At 38.6% G+C, this 15,196-nt stretch overlaps 3 protein-coding genes across 7 annotated transcripts; 1 reads left to right on the top strand and 2 right to left on the bottom strand.

The window, feature by feature from the left end:
* The first annotated feature begins 52 nt into the window (after positions 1–52).
* On the top strand, positions 53–1,883 carry trappc2 (trafficking protein particle complex subunit 2). Its single transcript, XM_005921371.2, has 5 exons — positions 53–167; positions 394–530; positions 824–968; positions 1,473–1,558; positions 1,656–1,883. The coding sequence occupies exons 2-5, from the start codon at positions 438–440 to the stop codon at positions 1,752–1,754; spliced, it is 423 nt and encodes a 140-aa protein (XP_005921433.1). The 5' UTR covers positions 53–167; positions 394–437; the 3' UTR covers positions 1,755–1,883.
* A 208-nt stretch (positions 1,884–2,091) lies between these two features.
* Positions 2,092–4,465, bottom strand: rab9a (RAB9A, member RAS oncogene family). Its single transcript, XM_005921372.3, has 3 exons — positions 4,257–4,465; positions 3,808–3,928; positions 2,092–3,701 (listed from the first exon to the last, which is right to left on the bottom strand). The coding sequence occupies exon 3, from the start codon at positions 3,658–3,660 to the stop codon at positions 3,052–3,054; it is 609 nt and encodes a 202-aa protein (XP_005921434.1). The 5' UTR covers positions 3,661–3,701; positions 3,808–3,928; positions 4,257–4,465; the 3' UTR covers positions 2,092–3,051.
* Positions 4,466–5,155: 690 nt separating this feature from the next.
* On the bottom strand, positions 5,156–14,539 carry egfl6 (EGF-like-domain, multiple 6). Of its 5 annotated transcripts, XM_005921374.3 has the most exons (14): positions 14,406–14,539; positions 14,122–14,300; positions 12,693–12,799; positions 12,256–12,348; positions 11,990–12,109; positions 11,767–11,886; positions 9,515–9,649; positions 9,311–9,433; positions 8,792–8,854; positions 8,066–8,314; positions 6,657–6,731; positions 6,303–6,398; positions 5,946–6,208; positions 5,156–5,757 (listed from the first exon to the last, which is right to left on the bottom strand). In XM_005921374.3, the coding sequence occupies exons 2-14, from the start codon at positions 14,193–14,195 to the stop codon at positions 5,656–5,658; spliced, it is 1,620 nt and encodes a 539-aa protein (XP_005921436.1). In that variant the 5' UTR covers positions 14,196–14,300; positions 14,406–14,539; the 3' UTR covers positions 5,156–5,655. The 5 variants fall into 5 exon arrangements, with proteins under 5 accessions (XP_005921436.1, XP_005921435.1, XP_005921437.1 ...); XM_005921373.3 differs by having other exon boundaries at positions 14,122–14,525; XM_005921375.3 differs by lacking the exon at positions 8,792–8,854 and having other exon boundaries at positions 14,122–14,525.
* Between the last annotated feature and the right edge of the window lie 657 nt (positions 14,540–15,196).

The following is a 15,196-nucleotide window of genomic DNA, read 5'->3' as shown; positions in this document are numbered from 1 at the left end:
TATTATAATTTAATTATATGCATTCAGTGTTTCATATAGCATTGTTTCTAAAAGTGCATTAGAAAATAATTATCATTTAAAAGATTTAGTACAAAAAAGTTTCGCTACTTTATTATGTCATCATTTTGCGACTGCTGTTCTTGCGATCCAGGAAACGCAACTAACAGGTAAACAAACACCGGTTTTATTCCTTTAAAAACAGATATATGACATACCTTTCTATTGTTTCTATTCATACAATGCTTATCTTGGTCTTACAATAGTCATGTAGTTTCTTTAAGCATCCGTGGAGCTCCGCGGTTAGTGCTAGCTTGCTATCCAGAGGGTTTACAGTCATTTTAGGTTACGCTGTCACTATTTTCTACTTATAAGTTTGCTTATTTCGTTGTGGAGGGATTAATTTCAGATCAGTTTATCTTTGCTGAGAGGAGAAGACGATGTCTGGAAGCTTTTACTTTGTCATGGTTGGTCATCATGACAATCCTGTGTTTGAGATGGAGTTCCTGCCAGCTGGGAAGCCCGAATCAAAGGTAACCTCGCTTAATTTAATCACTCAATTACTGAGCTACAGCGCAGTATTTGTCTCTATTTGTGTATTTGACACACTTACATATTTCAAATAATCAAACAGGTTTCAATGTTAGACAAAGATAATCTGAGTAAATTCAAAATGCAGTTTTAAACGATTAATTTGTTTATTAAAGGGAAAAAAGAAAGTTAATCAAACCCACCTGGCCCTATGTGGAAAAAAATAATTGCCCCCCTCTTAATTAAATCATGAAACAACTGTTCTTACTTACATTTACTTACATCATACTTACAGGATGATCATCGTCACCTAAACCAGTTCATTGCACATGCAGCCCTGGATTTGGTGGATGAAAATATGTGGCTGTCCAACAATATGTACTTGAAAACTGTGGACAAATTCAACGAGTGGTTTGTTTCTGCATTTGTCACTGCAGGACATATCCTTTTGTTCTGTTTCATGTGATAATTATTTCCTGATGCTGTGTCAGTTGCCCGATGAAAACACATTTTTTCTTTGCTCAGCATTAATTAAGATATTACTGTTTTTAGACTGATAGCAAGCGAGCAAGCAATTTATTTATATAGCACCTTCAGACAACTCCCAGCTGAAAACAAAGGGCTGTACACTTATGAAAGGGGTACGTTTGTTAAATAATCTCATTTCAGTGGTGTAGTTTATACACAGTATTTGTAATCGAAACAGCAAGTTGAATAACCAAAATCAAGCACAAGTTTTGAATCTTCTATTAATCTACATCTTAAAAAACATGTTAATTCATTTAAATCATTGGGATTTAAAGCTATGATCTAACATGTAATATAAATATGGAAATCAGGGCCACCAGTGTGATTATTTTGGGACTTAATGAGTTTGTTATCATTGTTTCCGGGCAGATTCAGTGTATGGGCATGTCTTCCTTTTCTTTAACTATTTGCAACACATATAAGATTCATCATGCTGCACGACATGCGACAAGAAGATGGAATCAAAAACTTTTTTAACGACGTCTATGATTTATACATCAAGGTAAGTCATTATCCAGGTGATAAGAGTATCTTAGCATGATGTGACATTTGGTATATTTTGCTTTTAGCATTTAATCTTATCCTGCTCTGTCTTTCAGTTTGCAATGAATCCATTCTATGAAATCAACGCGCCCATCCGCTCAACTGCTTTTGAGAGGAAAGTCCAGTTCCTTGGGAAGAAGCATCTCCTGAGTTAATCACTTCACACAAAAATTTCAATAGTGTCTTTATGTTGTATATAGTTAATACAGTTGTTTCTGTTCTTTAAAAATCTTCAATGTGTTCAGAACAAAAGTGGATTTGTATAAACAGTGTTTTGCATTGTGCGTGTTTGTTTTGTTTTTTTAATAGAGTGGATGTGGCTGCTTTGTGTAACATTATGGCTTCAAATTTCATGTGCACTGCAAAAATATCCAGAAAGAAAATATCTGTAAGTTAGTGTTGCCTTACTGCAGAGCATAGTCCAATACGTTCACAGGAAATATTAAACTGATTTATCAGCTAGATTCCAGTCTACAAAACATGCATAACAGGCAATTTTCAGGGGGTTTATTCATCACTTGGCATGCCAGTAGTACAACTTTGAAAGAAAAAAAAAATGACACTTAAACATATGGTTCACAGTTTTAAATAACTATGGGGAGACTTTCAACTTGAAAATATATTTAAAAAATAAGTGCATTCATTAGCTAAATAATCCCATCAATGAAAAAAATGTCACTACTCCATTATTTATTCTGCTTATAGTTAGATTCATGTTTTTTTCCAATGATAAAAAGAGCTTACAAAATACAAAAGTTTCCAGAAACAGAAATATTCCAAATGCCATGCATGTTAAATCTGTTTTAATATTTCAGGGAATTAATTCATCCCTCATTGCTTTCAACACACAGCCATAATCTATCCACAATGCAGAATGTGCACAAACAAGACCTAAATGTGCATTAATAACAAGCTTCCATTTGTTAGTCATACAAAGAATTTCCTTAGCTACCTCATAATTTTCAGAAATAAGTTTATTGGTAGATATATGTTATTTCAATTCTGCAGTTATTTCATTACTATCATGTCACCATTCTGCATTACAATATTAGGGAGTGGAGTGTAGAGGCCCTACAGTAATTGCACTCTCCAGGTTGCACATATCTAAACAAATAAAAAAAAAAAATGGAATCATTTAACCTTTTGAAAAATACTCTAATTTATAAGTTGTCTTGGGTCAACACAAAATGTTTTTTTTTTTTTTTTCCCGTAAGCCTGACTTAATGGCCTTTGGCAGTGTTGAGTCAAATGCTTTTAATTGTATTTGTAATGACACTAGCATTAATTTAGTGTTTTTTCATTGTTTTTCTCCCCCAAACAAATCCAACACTTTGCATTATCAAACCATCAACAGTGTATTTGTTTAAATAAGATGTTACTACAGAACTGTACACCTACATCCTCATTTAATGGGCCTAATAGTGAATTCATGTTGGTGATAACTCCTGGGTGTTACGAACAGCAAGTGGCAGTGGAGCGAGGCTTTCTGTGAAGCTTGACTGTGTCTGTAGGGATGAGGTGGTCCGTTCTTTCATCCACTGCCAACACTCTACGCACTGCCTCCTCAAAGGCCACTGCTACATTGATGGCATCCTTGGCACTGGTCTCATAATAGGGGTAGTCACCATTCTCCTTGCACCACTGCTGCGCCTCCTCGGTAGACACCTGCCTCTCCGTCACATCCACTTTGTTGCCCAGTACTACGAACGGGAACTTCTCCGGCTCCTTGACATCCGCATAGTAGATGAACTCCTTCTTCCAGTTGCCCAAGTTCAGAAAACTCTGGTTATCATCAACACTGAAGGTGAGCAGACAGCAATCAGAGCCACGATAGAAAGGAGTCCTCAGGCTGCGGAAGCGCTCCTGGCCAGCTGTGTCCCAGATCTGGAGGGTAACCTGGTGGCCATCTACCTCCAGGTCCTTGTTGAGGAACTCAACCCCGATGGTGTGGAAAAGGTGTGCATCAAACTTGTTGGTCACGTAGCGATTCATGATGGAACTCTTTCCTACACCACCGTCACCGAGCAGAATTACTTTCAACAAGGATGTCTTTGTTGTCATGGCTATTTACTCCCAAATCCACCACTTTTGAAATAGTTTACCTAGTAGAAAGAGTGTGTGATGGATACTGTTAGTATTTGTACACCATTACACACAAAAAAAAAGTTGCAGCAAGAAGAAGTATGGCATTGAAAACATTGTTCTCACCCTAGGTTGATTTTGAGCTCATCCACTGGTCTGGATCATGTGCTGTTAAACCCCAGTCCCTGGTCACATGCTCATTTCTTTAATGTTGAAGAGTCAGGCCATTCAGGTAGCGTTCAGCTAGCTGTAATACAGAGATAAGAGCTCAGTTTTTCTGTTGGCCCGGGACAGCAGGTACACTGCAATAACGTATCTGCCACCAAACATGCGATAACGTTACATTAAGATGCAAACAAGGTATTAAAGTTTAGCTTGTAGTTACATGGTACACAATACGAAACATATTTTAACGTGCTGTAACATAACAGAGTCACCAAGTTGGTACTACCGGCTAGTTAGCTGAGCTGGCTATCGTGAAGAAGGAAAACAAGATAACAGCTGGAGTTAGGTTAATGTAGGGTACCAGATCAGCTAGCCTGGTTTTCATGCAGATAAGAGTGTAAGTCACGTACCTCACAGTAGATCCAGGCAGCTGTTGAATAAAAATAATAAGCCACCAGATAACTTAAATGATCTTAATACATCTGTTTGGCAGCTCCTTCCCTTGGCGTGTCTGGAGGTAACGTCAGGGCTCTCCGTTTCCTGGTAAACTCTGGCGCTAACGTAGCTAGCTGCTAACAAGCTGGTAACGTCGGGTCATGTGATCTGGTCAGGACGAAACAACCAACGAGCGCCGAGATACGCTCTCAGGCCACCACTACTTATACAACATGTACATTAATATTTTATCACAGCGTACACATGACTCTTAATGTTCAAAATATCACAGACTTTAAAGTCATTCGTGTTTTTGCTTTATTTGAGTGAGATTAGTAAGCCGTAACATCGCTTTATTTTACGGTAGTTAACCGCAACATCTTTGCAGTAGTTAAGCTACACCAACAGAGGGCCACATGTAGCTGTCATCTGTTACCACACAATACTTTTACCCAGTTTGTAGAAACCTGCAGTAGATAATAGGAGTTTGGGGCTCTCGTTTCTTTATATTTTACTAGGAAAATGTGCATTTTTTTAAGGACACTACACCCCCTGCTGGGTTATGCCGGATTTTGTGATAATAGTTCTTTGGGAATAACTTTGTTAAAATTATATTGTATGCTCGTTAATCCGTGTTAGCGTTGTCCGTTTCATAGATGTAACTAAATATATGGAAGTAGATGATGTGTTTTTGTAACTGATTAAAAATCGTTAGGTACAAGGTCTGGACTTAAAATTTGTTTTAAAAAAGTAGCCAGTGCCTGAAGCAAACTGTAAAGAAATTAGTTGCAGCTCAAAACCTTTTGAACATTTGGTACTGTAAAATAATCATCATTATGGAATCTGTACATGGAAAAAAATAAATGATAGGAAGTTAGAAAAAAACATTTAATGTAATAACATGGTATAATAATACAGCAAATCTTACACAATGTATGCACTGATAGTTTTTTTTTTAATTGGTTAAACTAAACAGCCTTCAAAAACGTTGATCAATTAAAATTGCAGATATAATTAACCTAACAATTCACATTACATATTGTGGACTATTAACTTTTTAACTATTAACTTCAGAAATGCATTGTTGCAAACATAACAAAGGTTTAAGCACAATACTGTTGGACCAGACTAACAAAGTTAGCATTTTCACCTTTTCCTGAGATCTGAGTTATCTGTACCATAAAAGATGATTTTGAAAATCACAAAAAAACTATAGCAGGGTGCTTCTATGTAGCAGCTTTGTGATGACATGAATTTCTCTGCACTTAGTTTATGTATTGTTCCCTGTAGACTGTGTGTCTGCATTGAGGGAATAATGGGAAAAAATCCACAAGAAACACACCATAACATGGATAAATGTCAAGGCATATGTTCTTAAAAGACTGGATCCTCTTGACACGTTCCTGATGTCAGCACAACAGTGTCCAGCCCAATCTCACCTCCAAGACCTTTCCCGCGCTGAACTTCAAAGATAACCTGAAACACAAACCGACATACAGTTGTACATTAAGGTTGTTGATCTGAGTAGTAAATTAGTAATGTGATGGCTGCCTTTTCAGAACATCAAAGGAATTTACTTTTTAGGCCAAGATCCCATCATAGCTAGCCACAAGTATTGAGAAGATTTTAAATATAATGTTCTAAAATGTGTGTAAATGACTTACAGACTCTGGGGCCTTCTCCTTCCAGGCCACTGTGAGAAACTCAGTCTGCCAGCCCTGCTCCCTGCTCTGACTCTGCTCCCATACTGGGTAAACATTGTTGTCCAGCAGTACCCTGAGCGTGCCCACATCAGGGCCAACCACACGGTAGTCAAAGGTAAGGCAGAGGCTGCCATACTGGGACCGGTCACCAAGAAGCAGTTTCAACCTGGCCACATCCTCTTGCTCCCCTACAAGCCCACTCAAAGCCATGTAGTACTCACCACCTGAGAAGGTTTGTAGCTGATGTAAGTTACAGTATCTGAATGCACAAAAATGAATACCTCTCCTTTGAAAAAGTAACATTCATCAGGTCGTTACCATTGTCATGGTATGCTACACTCCAGTCCATGTCATCAGACTTGTCTTGGATCCATTCGCACGCCCCTTTGTCAAAGTTGCAATCCATGAAATACTCTAGAAAGTAAATGTTAGGAACACATTTTTAAATTAGCTGAGTAGCGATTATACAACAATAACACGTCTTAATATATGCTAAATCATCCAGGTAAGGAAATCCCAGAAAATTAATTCTGTTCATCTGGACGACTTTGGTCTTGAGACTAAAGAAGTCACTTGAATTATTGACAAAACTTTTCTCTCAATGAAACCGCAATGTGATGAACAAAATCAACTTCCTGGGAACAATGAAACATGAACACACTTTTTGATTACCTTCTTGAGCTGGCGCTATGTGGATCTCTTTGACTTCTGTGGCTGGTCCGAACACTGACTCAAAGTCCTCTGATACTGTGTTTAGAGATTAAAAAAAATGGAGTGAATTCATCTTAATATACACATTTAAGCTTTCAGCTATTAGGCATGCCTAAGTTAAACTGGTATTCATTGGTTCAAAAGTTTTGCTCTAAATCCTAACTTCATTTAGATTATACCTTTCAACTTAAGCTGATGGCGTGATTTCCTGATGGATTTTGTATTAGACTCGAACTAGACTAAGATAATGAGTGCAAAAACTGACACAACTCTGATACTACTCTTAAAAAATATGCAATGGAAAGAACTTAATGCATAAATAATACAGCAAAGAGATTTTTCAAGATGACAGGTAGAAAGGGGTTTTTAACCAACAGGTAAAGACCTGCCCTGCTGTCACTCATACCATAAAATGGAGCTACAACTTTAGCATATATCCCCTCCAAGCAATTTAAAGCTCTAGCAGAAAATCACCCCCATGAAATGCAGCCACAGACAGTCTGATGAGTGACAGCTGGGATTATTGAAGCTGCTCAGTCAGAGTAGGCCTGTTTTAGAGAAGTCTAGAGTGCTGATGACAGACCTTCCTACAAGGAGGCAAGTCTGTTTGCACAACAGCTGTTTTGGGGAAAACATAATAAAAGGTTTAGGGGCTTTGTAAATTCCCATCCCGCCTCCCCCTCCACCTGAGGGATGGGGAAGCAGGCCCAGGATGAGTTGTATCCTTGGGCTCTCACATGCCAGCAGACTAACATTCCTCCCTGGAGGTGATGGATGTCTTGGGGCCTGTCTCCTCTTGCTTTCTGAGTTCTTACACAGCCTCTGATCTTTCCATAAAATTCAAGATTATCAGTGAAAGACAACCTCATTCATGGGGTTTTGAAGGTTTTAAATGTAAGCTGGTAAGTCTTGATTTTACAGTGTTGGGTTATTATTGGGAATTTACATTCAGTCTGTTGTGACCAATAGTTTAATATAGCAGAGTAAGTAAGAATTCAAGGATTTTGAGAAAAAAAAATTAGGTTGACAATTTATTTTATTTATACCAGTATAATCATCATAGTGCCTTTGATCCTTTATAGATAAGTCAGTGAGACTGGGATAACTCTGGGTTTGAGGTTAACAGCAGATCTGAAGCAACACCCCCTTTTCTTCTTTGGTCAAGGCCTTAATCCAGAGCTGCCCTTTCAGACAGTTATTTCAGCTGAAAATCCATAATTACATTCAGATGTCATGTAAACATGAGGGGACAGTCTCTTTTGAATCACACTGAGTTTGTTTAGTCTGTTTATGGTTACTACTTACTTTGCAGACCACCCAGAATAGTGGAACTCATTTATCATAGCGCTGCCAAACAATATGCCCCTTACTGAAAACGTCTCCTCTTGGATTAAGCTGGTTGTCTTCCTCTTCCACCTCTTCCTCTTCTTCCTCAGGAAATCCCTCCTCTTGCGTTCCTTTAGTCGTAGTGCCAACATAGACCTCCCCGTCATAGTCAAAAGGTTGCAGGGGGATGTTGGGAGATGGCGTTGCGACTGGTTCGAGGATTACATTTTTGATGTCCTCGTCAGTCAGTTTACCTCCCAGAATCCTAGGCTTCGCCTGGGAGTCTGGGATGGCTGCAGGCAGGAAGAGGAATCAGAATAGACATATGGCTCTGCAATCATGACTGACAAACATAGTATTTGACTTCAGATGTCTTTCTTGTTTGTCATGTATTTTGCAGATGCAGTTCTTATTTATTATTTCCCTGCGGTGACTTACCAGGCCATTGATAATATGCTTTCCACAGGAGCAGAGCTATAACAAACTAACATGCTAAGACAACAGATTCTCCTACTGCATGCAGATAAGACATAAGCGGGCACAGCTCAAATTAGTTTCTTAAATGCTCAAGCAATTTACTGTATAAGGCCATGCTGAGGATTTAAGGTCTCAGACTGCGGGTGCTATGGACATACATTTTCAGCCATGAGCAGGGGAGAGAGGTGGGGGAGGTGCTCTTACATATAGACAAGAGAAAGGGATGAGTGAATGGGGTTGCAGGGCAGGGAGTGAATAGCAGAAACAGAGTCTTGGATTCTATACAATCTCACCATTCAGGGAATCATCTGCACTGCCTTTTTCTCCATCCCACGAACTCTGATAAAACGGCTTAACTACAGAAAATAAAGGCATTTTCATTTACGCAGAAAGCCCTGACCTCTTTTTTTTTGTTATTTGGCTGCATGAGATTTCACCTGTTATTATCTGGGTCTGGTTCAAAGAGTACAGCACTATCTTTATTTCTCCTTTTTCAGTTGGCTAGCTACAATGCAGTGTCGTATTTACACAGGTGTGTTTTCAATCTGTGCCTCTCTGGTGTTAACATCTGTGAAGAGGAGGGGAGTCTGAAGGCAGGAAACTAGCCTTGGCAGGACTGCTGTTTGCAGATGTTTAAAGAGTCCAAATGAAATATGTGGCTGTAAAACTTCTCCTGACCTACCTGACTGATTACCCTCGTCTGTTTTTTAAATCAAGCGTGAATGCCTTAATTTGACAAATCTCAGTAGAAATGAAAGGCTTTGCTAAAATTATTTTATTCGTAATTCTCTGCAGCGAATCTCGGATCTCACCAGAGCATTCAAAGCCATTGCCTCTGAAGCCAGACTTGCACCTGCACCTGTAGGATCCTTGAGTGTTCACACAGACAGCGTGGTGGCTGCACTTGTGGGTGCCGGCTGCACACTCATCAAGGTCTGGAATTGGAAGAAGCCTATTTGTACCTTTAGGAATTGAAGTGAGGAGATGACTCCCCTTAATGATCATGTATACCTTACCTACACAGTCATATTTGCCGTTGACATATTTCAGATCGTAGCCTTCCTGACACTTGCAGTAGTAGCTGCCAAAGGTGTTCACACATTGTCTGTTGTATGGGCAGAGGTTCTTCCCAGTTACACACTCATCAATATCTAAAGAGAAACAAAGCAGGAGAAAAAATAAAGAGCCCATGTTTTTTATAATTATCAAGAGTTCTGTAGTCTTGTGAAAAAACTAAGTACACCCTTACCAATTCCATAAAAATCAAGAGGGTAACTAGCAGCCAAAGGCTGTTAATCAAATGCACTTAATTAATTGCTCATCACTAAATGTGACCACTGATATAAAAGCAGATGGTTTAGCAGTTTGCTGGTCTGGACCATTCAGGTGTGTGTGTTAACAGAATGCCCCTGTTTTCTTAAGAGTGGATGTTCAAGCAAATTTACCCCAAGATCAGATGGTTCAATGTAGGAGAAACTGCAAAACACCCAAGAGCTACAGGTCTCACTGAGCATGTTAAATGTTAAAGTTCATAACATTAAAATGAGAAAAAGACTAAATAGATATGGCTTGTTTGGGATGGCTGCCAAGAAAAAACACCTTCTCTCTAAAAAGAACATGGCAGCACAGTTTAGGTTTAAAACAAACCACAAGACATCTGGAATAATCTTATTTGGACAGATCAGACAAATGTGAACATATTTGGTTATAATGCATAGTGCTATTTTTGGTGAAACCTAACCATAGCATACAAGCTCAAAGACTCCATACCAACTGCTAAGCACAATGGTGGAGGGGTGATGACTTGGGATTTTTTGCAATCATTTGCCCTGGGCAAAAGGCAATCATTGAGTTGACCATGAACTCCACTGTATACCAAAGTATTCTAGAGTCAAAGGTGAGGGCATCTGCCGACAGCTAAAGATTAGCTAAAACTGGGTCATGCAACGGGACAGTGATCCTTAGCACAGCAGCAAATCTACAACAAAATGTCTGAAACAGAAAAGAATCAACGTGTTGCAATGGCCCATTTAAAGTCAATCTACATGAAATTTTGAGTGATCTTAAGAGATCAGTGCAAAAACAGAAGCAACATTGCAAAGAAGAGTAGCAAATTTCTCCACAATGATGTGAGAGATTGCTAAAATCATACGAAAAAAGCCACTTAATAATGGGGCATACTTAGTTTTTCAAAGCTGCATAGAGTCCTTCGAAAACCTTTTCACATGCAGTCATATCCAGTACCTTCTGGTCAATAACACTTCCTCTTTGCTATTTGCTTTGCCAGGGGTGTGTTACCAGTTATTTCTATAGATTTAATTACTGTTTTTGGGGCTTTATCATTTTGATAATCATAAATAGGAACTCTCAAAGCCTTGTAGCATTGCTGAATTGTGTTTGATTAGGAGCTCAGCAAGCAGCTAAGCAGCAGTCTGTGGTGAATAAGCATATAATTATTAACAGCTCAACATAACAGGACATATGCACAAGAAGGGTTTTATTTTAAATTGTAATAGTAATTAATGTAAAACCTCATTCCCCAAAATTCAGGCGAGTGTGCAAAATTTAACTAAAAGCAAAATGTTTTACATTTGATTTTTTATACCCTATGTTTAATCAAATATAGGGCATAGACATTCTGCAAATTATTTGCAATTCTATTCTGCTTTTGCTTACATTTGACAAATGATTGTCTTTTACTGCTATGGCTTAAAATGTTTCTACTATATTTGTGGTTAGCAACTGAAAGTGTGGACCTAAAGCCAGTTGGGGTCTATAAAGTATATGGAATGTCACATTGAATACAATCAGGATAAATGTGTCTCATAAGAATTCATTTTTTGTACAGTACATGTGGTAAAAATAGAATTTGGCTGCTTTTGGAATAAAAAGTATGTTTTTGTTGTAAATCTGTTTCTGAATGTGTTGCATTCGTGGCAGTCGTGAAATTTAATGCCGCTGAACTTGTATATGACCTCCCCTGTGTGATCATGACAGACTGGTGCAGCCACAGCTCAAGCAGTTTTGTTGGAAGATATATAACTAAATTGCATTCAGTTGATTTACAAGCAAAACATGCCAAAACCATGTAATATAATCCTCACACAGTGTGTCCAGTATGCAGTTACCTTCAATCTGTGTGACATAGAAAGAGTCTCTGTGTTTCTTATTTCATATAAAGGCTGTTGCCTCATATAACACATTGTTTGCATAAGACTAACTTCTTAAAACATTCATTTTTCTGCACGCATGATCTGTTACCGCTCACCTACACAAGTTCTTCCATCCTGCCCCAGTTGCAGCCCTGCAGATGGGCAGAGGCATTGAATCTCTCCTTGTACTTCCTCACAGCCATACTGACAGTGAGCAAGTGCACAGGTCCTAGAATCTACATGTCCAAACACAAATAACACAAATTATCAGATATGCATCCTGATATGCAGCTGTTCTCTGCATTTCCACTCAGTGTATGTATCCACATTGGGACTCACTGGCACAGGATCCGTCGGCCATTAAGGTGTATCCGTTGAGACAGTAGCATTTGTAACTCCCATAGGTGTTCATGCAGCGATGCTCACATGGACGAGGTTTCAGGCCGCACTCATTCAGGTCTAAGAATAAGAAAGATCTTTACTTTTTGTAAATCAATCAATCGAGCAGATAAACATTTTCTTTCTGGAAAAGTGAATCCTTCCATAAATTAGTCTGTGTACCCGGTTTGCTTTCCAGACATTATTTAATGACCTCAAATACCCACCTTGATTACATGTCTTTCCGGAGTATCCTGGAAAACACTTGCATTTGTTGGGGCCAACGCACTCTCCGTGCTTGCACCCGTGCTCACACTGGGCTGGTAAAACATTTAAGATGAAGAAAATACCACCAGAAATATCAGTGGTGGAAAATGATGGATTGCAGTCAAAACCACAAATTTCTATTATACAGGCAAGGTTTTTAAATCTAGAATGTAATTTCCTCCACATTTTTGGGGGTTAGAAAAATATCCCCCATGAAAAGACTAACAATAGTCAGGATACAGTTTTTTGGCAGTAAAGCTCGTTCTCTCTAAATATTTGTTTATTGAGAAAGCTTTTCATGTTAGTTTAAATGTCTCAGCCTGCTTGCTTTTTAAGTGCCGTAATGATTTTTATCTTACTGATTATAAACTGGCCTTTGAATGCATACTGTTCTTACCCTCACACTGCCCTTTACTGTTTTTCCTCCAGCCATAGCAACACTCCAGTCTCCTACCATAGCGACACACACCTGGTTGGTTTCCAGTAAGGACTTGCCTGTAGTGCCTTTGCAGAGGAGAAGAAGAGAAGCAGTTTTACCTTTGGGGTATGATGTTATATATATATATATATATATATATATATATATATATATTATAATATATATATATATATATATATATATATATATATATATTATATATATATATATATGAAGCAAATTAAGCCTTTAAACAAAATCTCATGTCAGAAAGCAAAAAATAAAACCCCCACTGATTATGAATTTAGGTTATTATAGAATCATGTTTAATTAGGCCCACACACACTAACTGAGATGTCTCAATTGCAGGCATTCTGGCATCCACTTTTAATTATGGTCCAAACAACAAGCAACCTAAATAAAGTGTTTCCTCACAAGGCTTGCTTAGCACTAGAAGCTGGGCTCCCCATGGTGCAACAGCCAGCTGACAGGATGTAGGCTACAGATGGAGAAAAACATACTAATCAGACACTGGCACCCTCACACTATATTTCCTCCTTTTAAAAATCGGCTTTGATCTTTGTCTTGTTTCTGGAGGCTGATGCATATCAACTGGAAGGTTATACTGACTTGTGGTTAAAGAGTCAGCGGTGTGCTCAAAATAACCTGTGGTACATATAGATTACATTGCATGTGTACATTTTAACTTGTAAATTCGATTAACATTTCTACCATAACTTAGTTGAGCAAGTGATTCCAAAAATAGCAGAATCTTGCATTCAAATCTGACTGCACCTTTCAGCATCGTTAGCTTTGCTTTTAGGCTGACAGCCAAACACTTAAATCCCAGGCAGGACAAGAGGAATCTGTGTCTTTATAGAAATCAACCAGAATAGCCCACAGGAGACGGTCTCCTAAGAGAGACAGGTGCTCTTCAGTTATTAACAGTTGCTGTGCCATATTTAGAAGTTGCACTCTCTTAGTCTTCTGTTAGCAGGGGCAAGGTTGTGTGTACATATTTTCAAAATAACAGTTTCCCCTGTTAAAGGTTTATGTATATTCTACACTGCAAAATAGAGGGCTTTGTGTTATTCCTTAAACCCCACTTAAAATAACAGTGTGTGGAGAAACTAATATTCCAGTTGTTAGAGATTCCACCTTTTTTAAGAGGAAGCAGGTTGAATTGTATATTATCCGATACTATAATTAACATTGCTGTGTTATTTTTGGCATTCAGCCTTCCTGAAATGTGATTTGAATTCTTTGGTACGTAAACATCTGTCTGACATCATACTTTAACTTATTTTTGAATCTTGACTTAGCAAAGTTTTCACCTGCTGCAGATTTTTCAGAGTAGAAGCACACCATACAACATCACACGGCCTGTTGCTCGACTTGATTGACTTACCTATAGGCGTCTGTGCTACCAGCAGAGATGTGGAGCAGGAGAAAAAGAGCACCGACCAAAGTAAGTGGCTGCATGTCTGTCACAGTGAGCAGCCGTAACGCCTTGTTTCCCACGGGGCTGACTTTGGTTGCTCTGCGTTCTGACTATTCCTCCCAGGGGGATTACGCTCATTAAATTGCCTAGACAGAAACAAGTCTCAGTTTTTCACAAGACACACCGGATTTCATGTATTTCCAGAGTGCAAAGTCAAAATCTCCTCTAGGGAAAAAATATCTCTGTCATACTCTTTTCAATGCTGTTGCTATACTCTGTGCCCCATGATTTGCTTCTCTTTCTTCTACACTGAAATTCCAGAGGTTGGCTGTCACTGTGAAATGACACTGGACTGAGACGGATGAGGTGGTGACTTCTGGAGGTAGGAGTGGGTTTGTAAGGGGGGTGGGGAAAATGTTAAGGGGTAATCCTTTCTTTACTCAAACCCTGCAGAAGCTCAAATGAAAAAAAAAGAAAAGAAAATCAAATGAACTTTATTTTTCTTTTCCTTGATGAATTTTACGTGCATTAGCTGCTTTTTATGATTCTGTTTTATTTAATAATCAACTGTATCAAATAACTGTCAAACTCAGACATGCACAGGCTTGTGCTTAGCAGCTCTGTACCCTTTGGTGTCTTGCTCTCAGGTAGCACATAAAGCTTTGCTCTCTCACACACGTTTATTTCAAGTTCAGCCATAAAAGTGTTTAATGAGTTTGCACACTCTCAGGGTACGCTCTAACATCTGGTCCTGCTCGTCTGCTTGCTTGGAAATGAAAAGGTCTTGTTCCTTTTGGAGCTTCAGGCTTTAGTTTACATTTGTTGTTGAAATTCATTTGAGGGGGTTTGTTTTTCTTGTAAATCCAAAATCTGCTTTATTTACACTTTAGATTTTTGCTCAGAGTCACATCGGGGAAAGAGGTTTAACATGATTTGAAAATTGCAATGGAAATAGCTTTCAGATGAGAAGGAAGTGTGCAGTTAAATACTGTGGTCGAACAATAGAAGCCTGTGATTATTTTTCCAGACATTTGGTACTCAT

The sequence above is a fragment of the Haplochromis burtoni genome, unplaced genomic scaffold (assembly GCF_018398535.1).
Source record: "Haplochromis burtoni strain Fernald_Lab_line unplaced genomic scaffold, NCSU_Asbu1 Contig_48, whole genome shotgun sequence".
NCBI classification, from domain to species: domain Eukaryota; kingdom Metazoa; phylum Chordata; class Actinopteri; order Cichliformes; family Cichlidae; genus Haplochromis; species Haplochromis burtoni.
Note: the sequence above shows the minus strand (reverse complement) of the source record. Positions and strands in the feature narration are given on the sequence as shown.

Excerpts from the sequence above, each read along its gene's own strand:
- trappc2 (XM_005921371.2), top strand. The coding sequence starts at position 438 with ATGTCTGGAAGCTTTTACTTTGTCATGGTTGGTCATCATGACAATCCT. Across the intron at positions 531-823 it reads CTGGGAAGCCCGAATCAAAG|GATGATCATCGTCACCTAAA; the intron begins GTAACCTCGCTT and ends TCATACTTACAG. Across the intron at positions 969-1,472 it reads TGCATTTGTCACTGCAGGAC|ATATAAGATTCATCATGCTG; the intron begins ATATCCTTTTGT and ends TATTTGCAACAC.
- rab9a (XM_005921372.3), bottom strand. The coding sequence starts at position 3,660 with ATGACAACAAAGACATCCTTGTTGAAAGTAATTCTGCTCGGTGACGGT.
- egfl6 (XM_005921374.3), bottom strand. The coding sequence starts at position 14,195 with ATGCAGCCACTTACTTTGGTCGGTGCTCTTTTTCTCCTGCTCCACATC. Across the intron at positions 12,800-14,121 it reads GGTAGCACAGACGCCTATAG|GCACTACAGGCAAGTCCTTA; the intron begins GTAAGTCAATCA and ends TCCTCTGCAAAG. Across the intron at positions 8,315-8,791 it reads TGCAGATGATTCCCTGAATG|CCATCCCAGACTCCCAGGCG; the intron begins GTGAGATTGTAT and ends TCCTGCCTGCAG.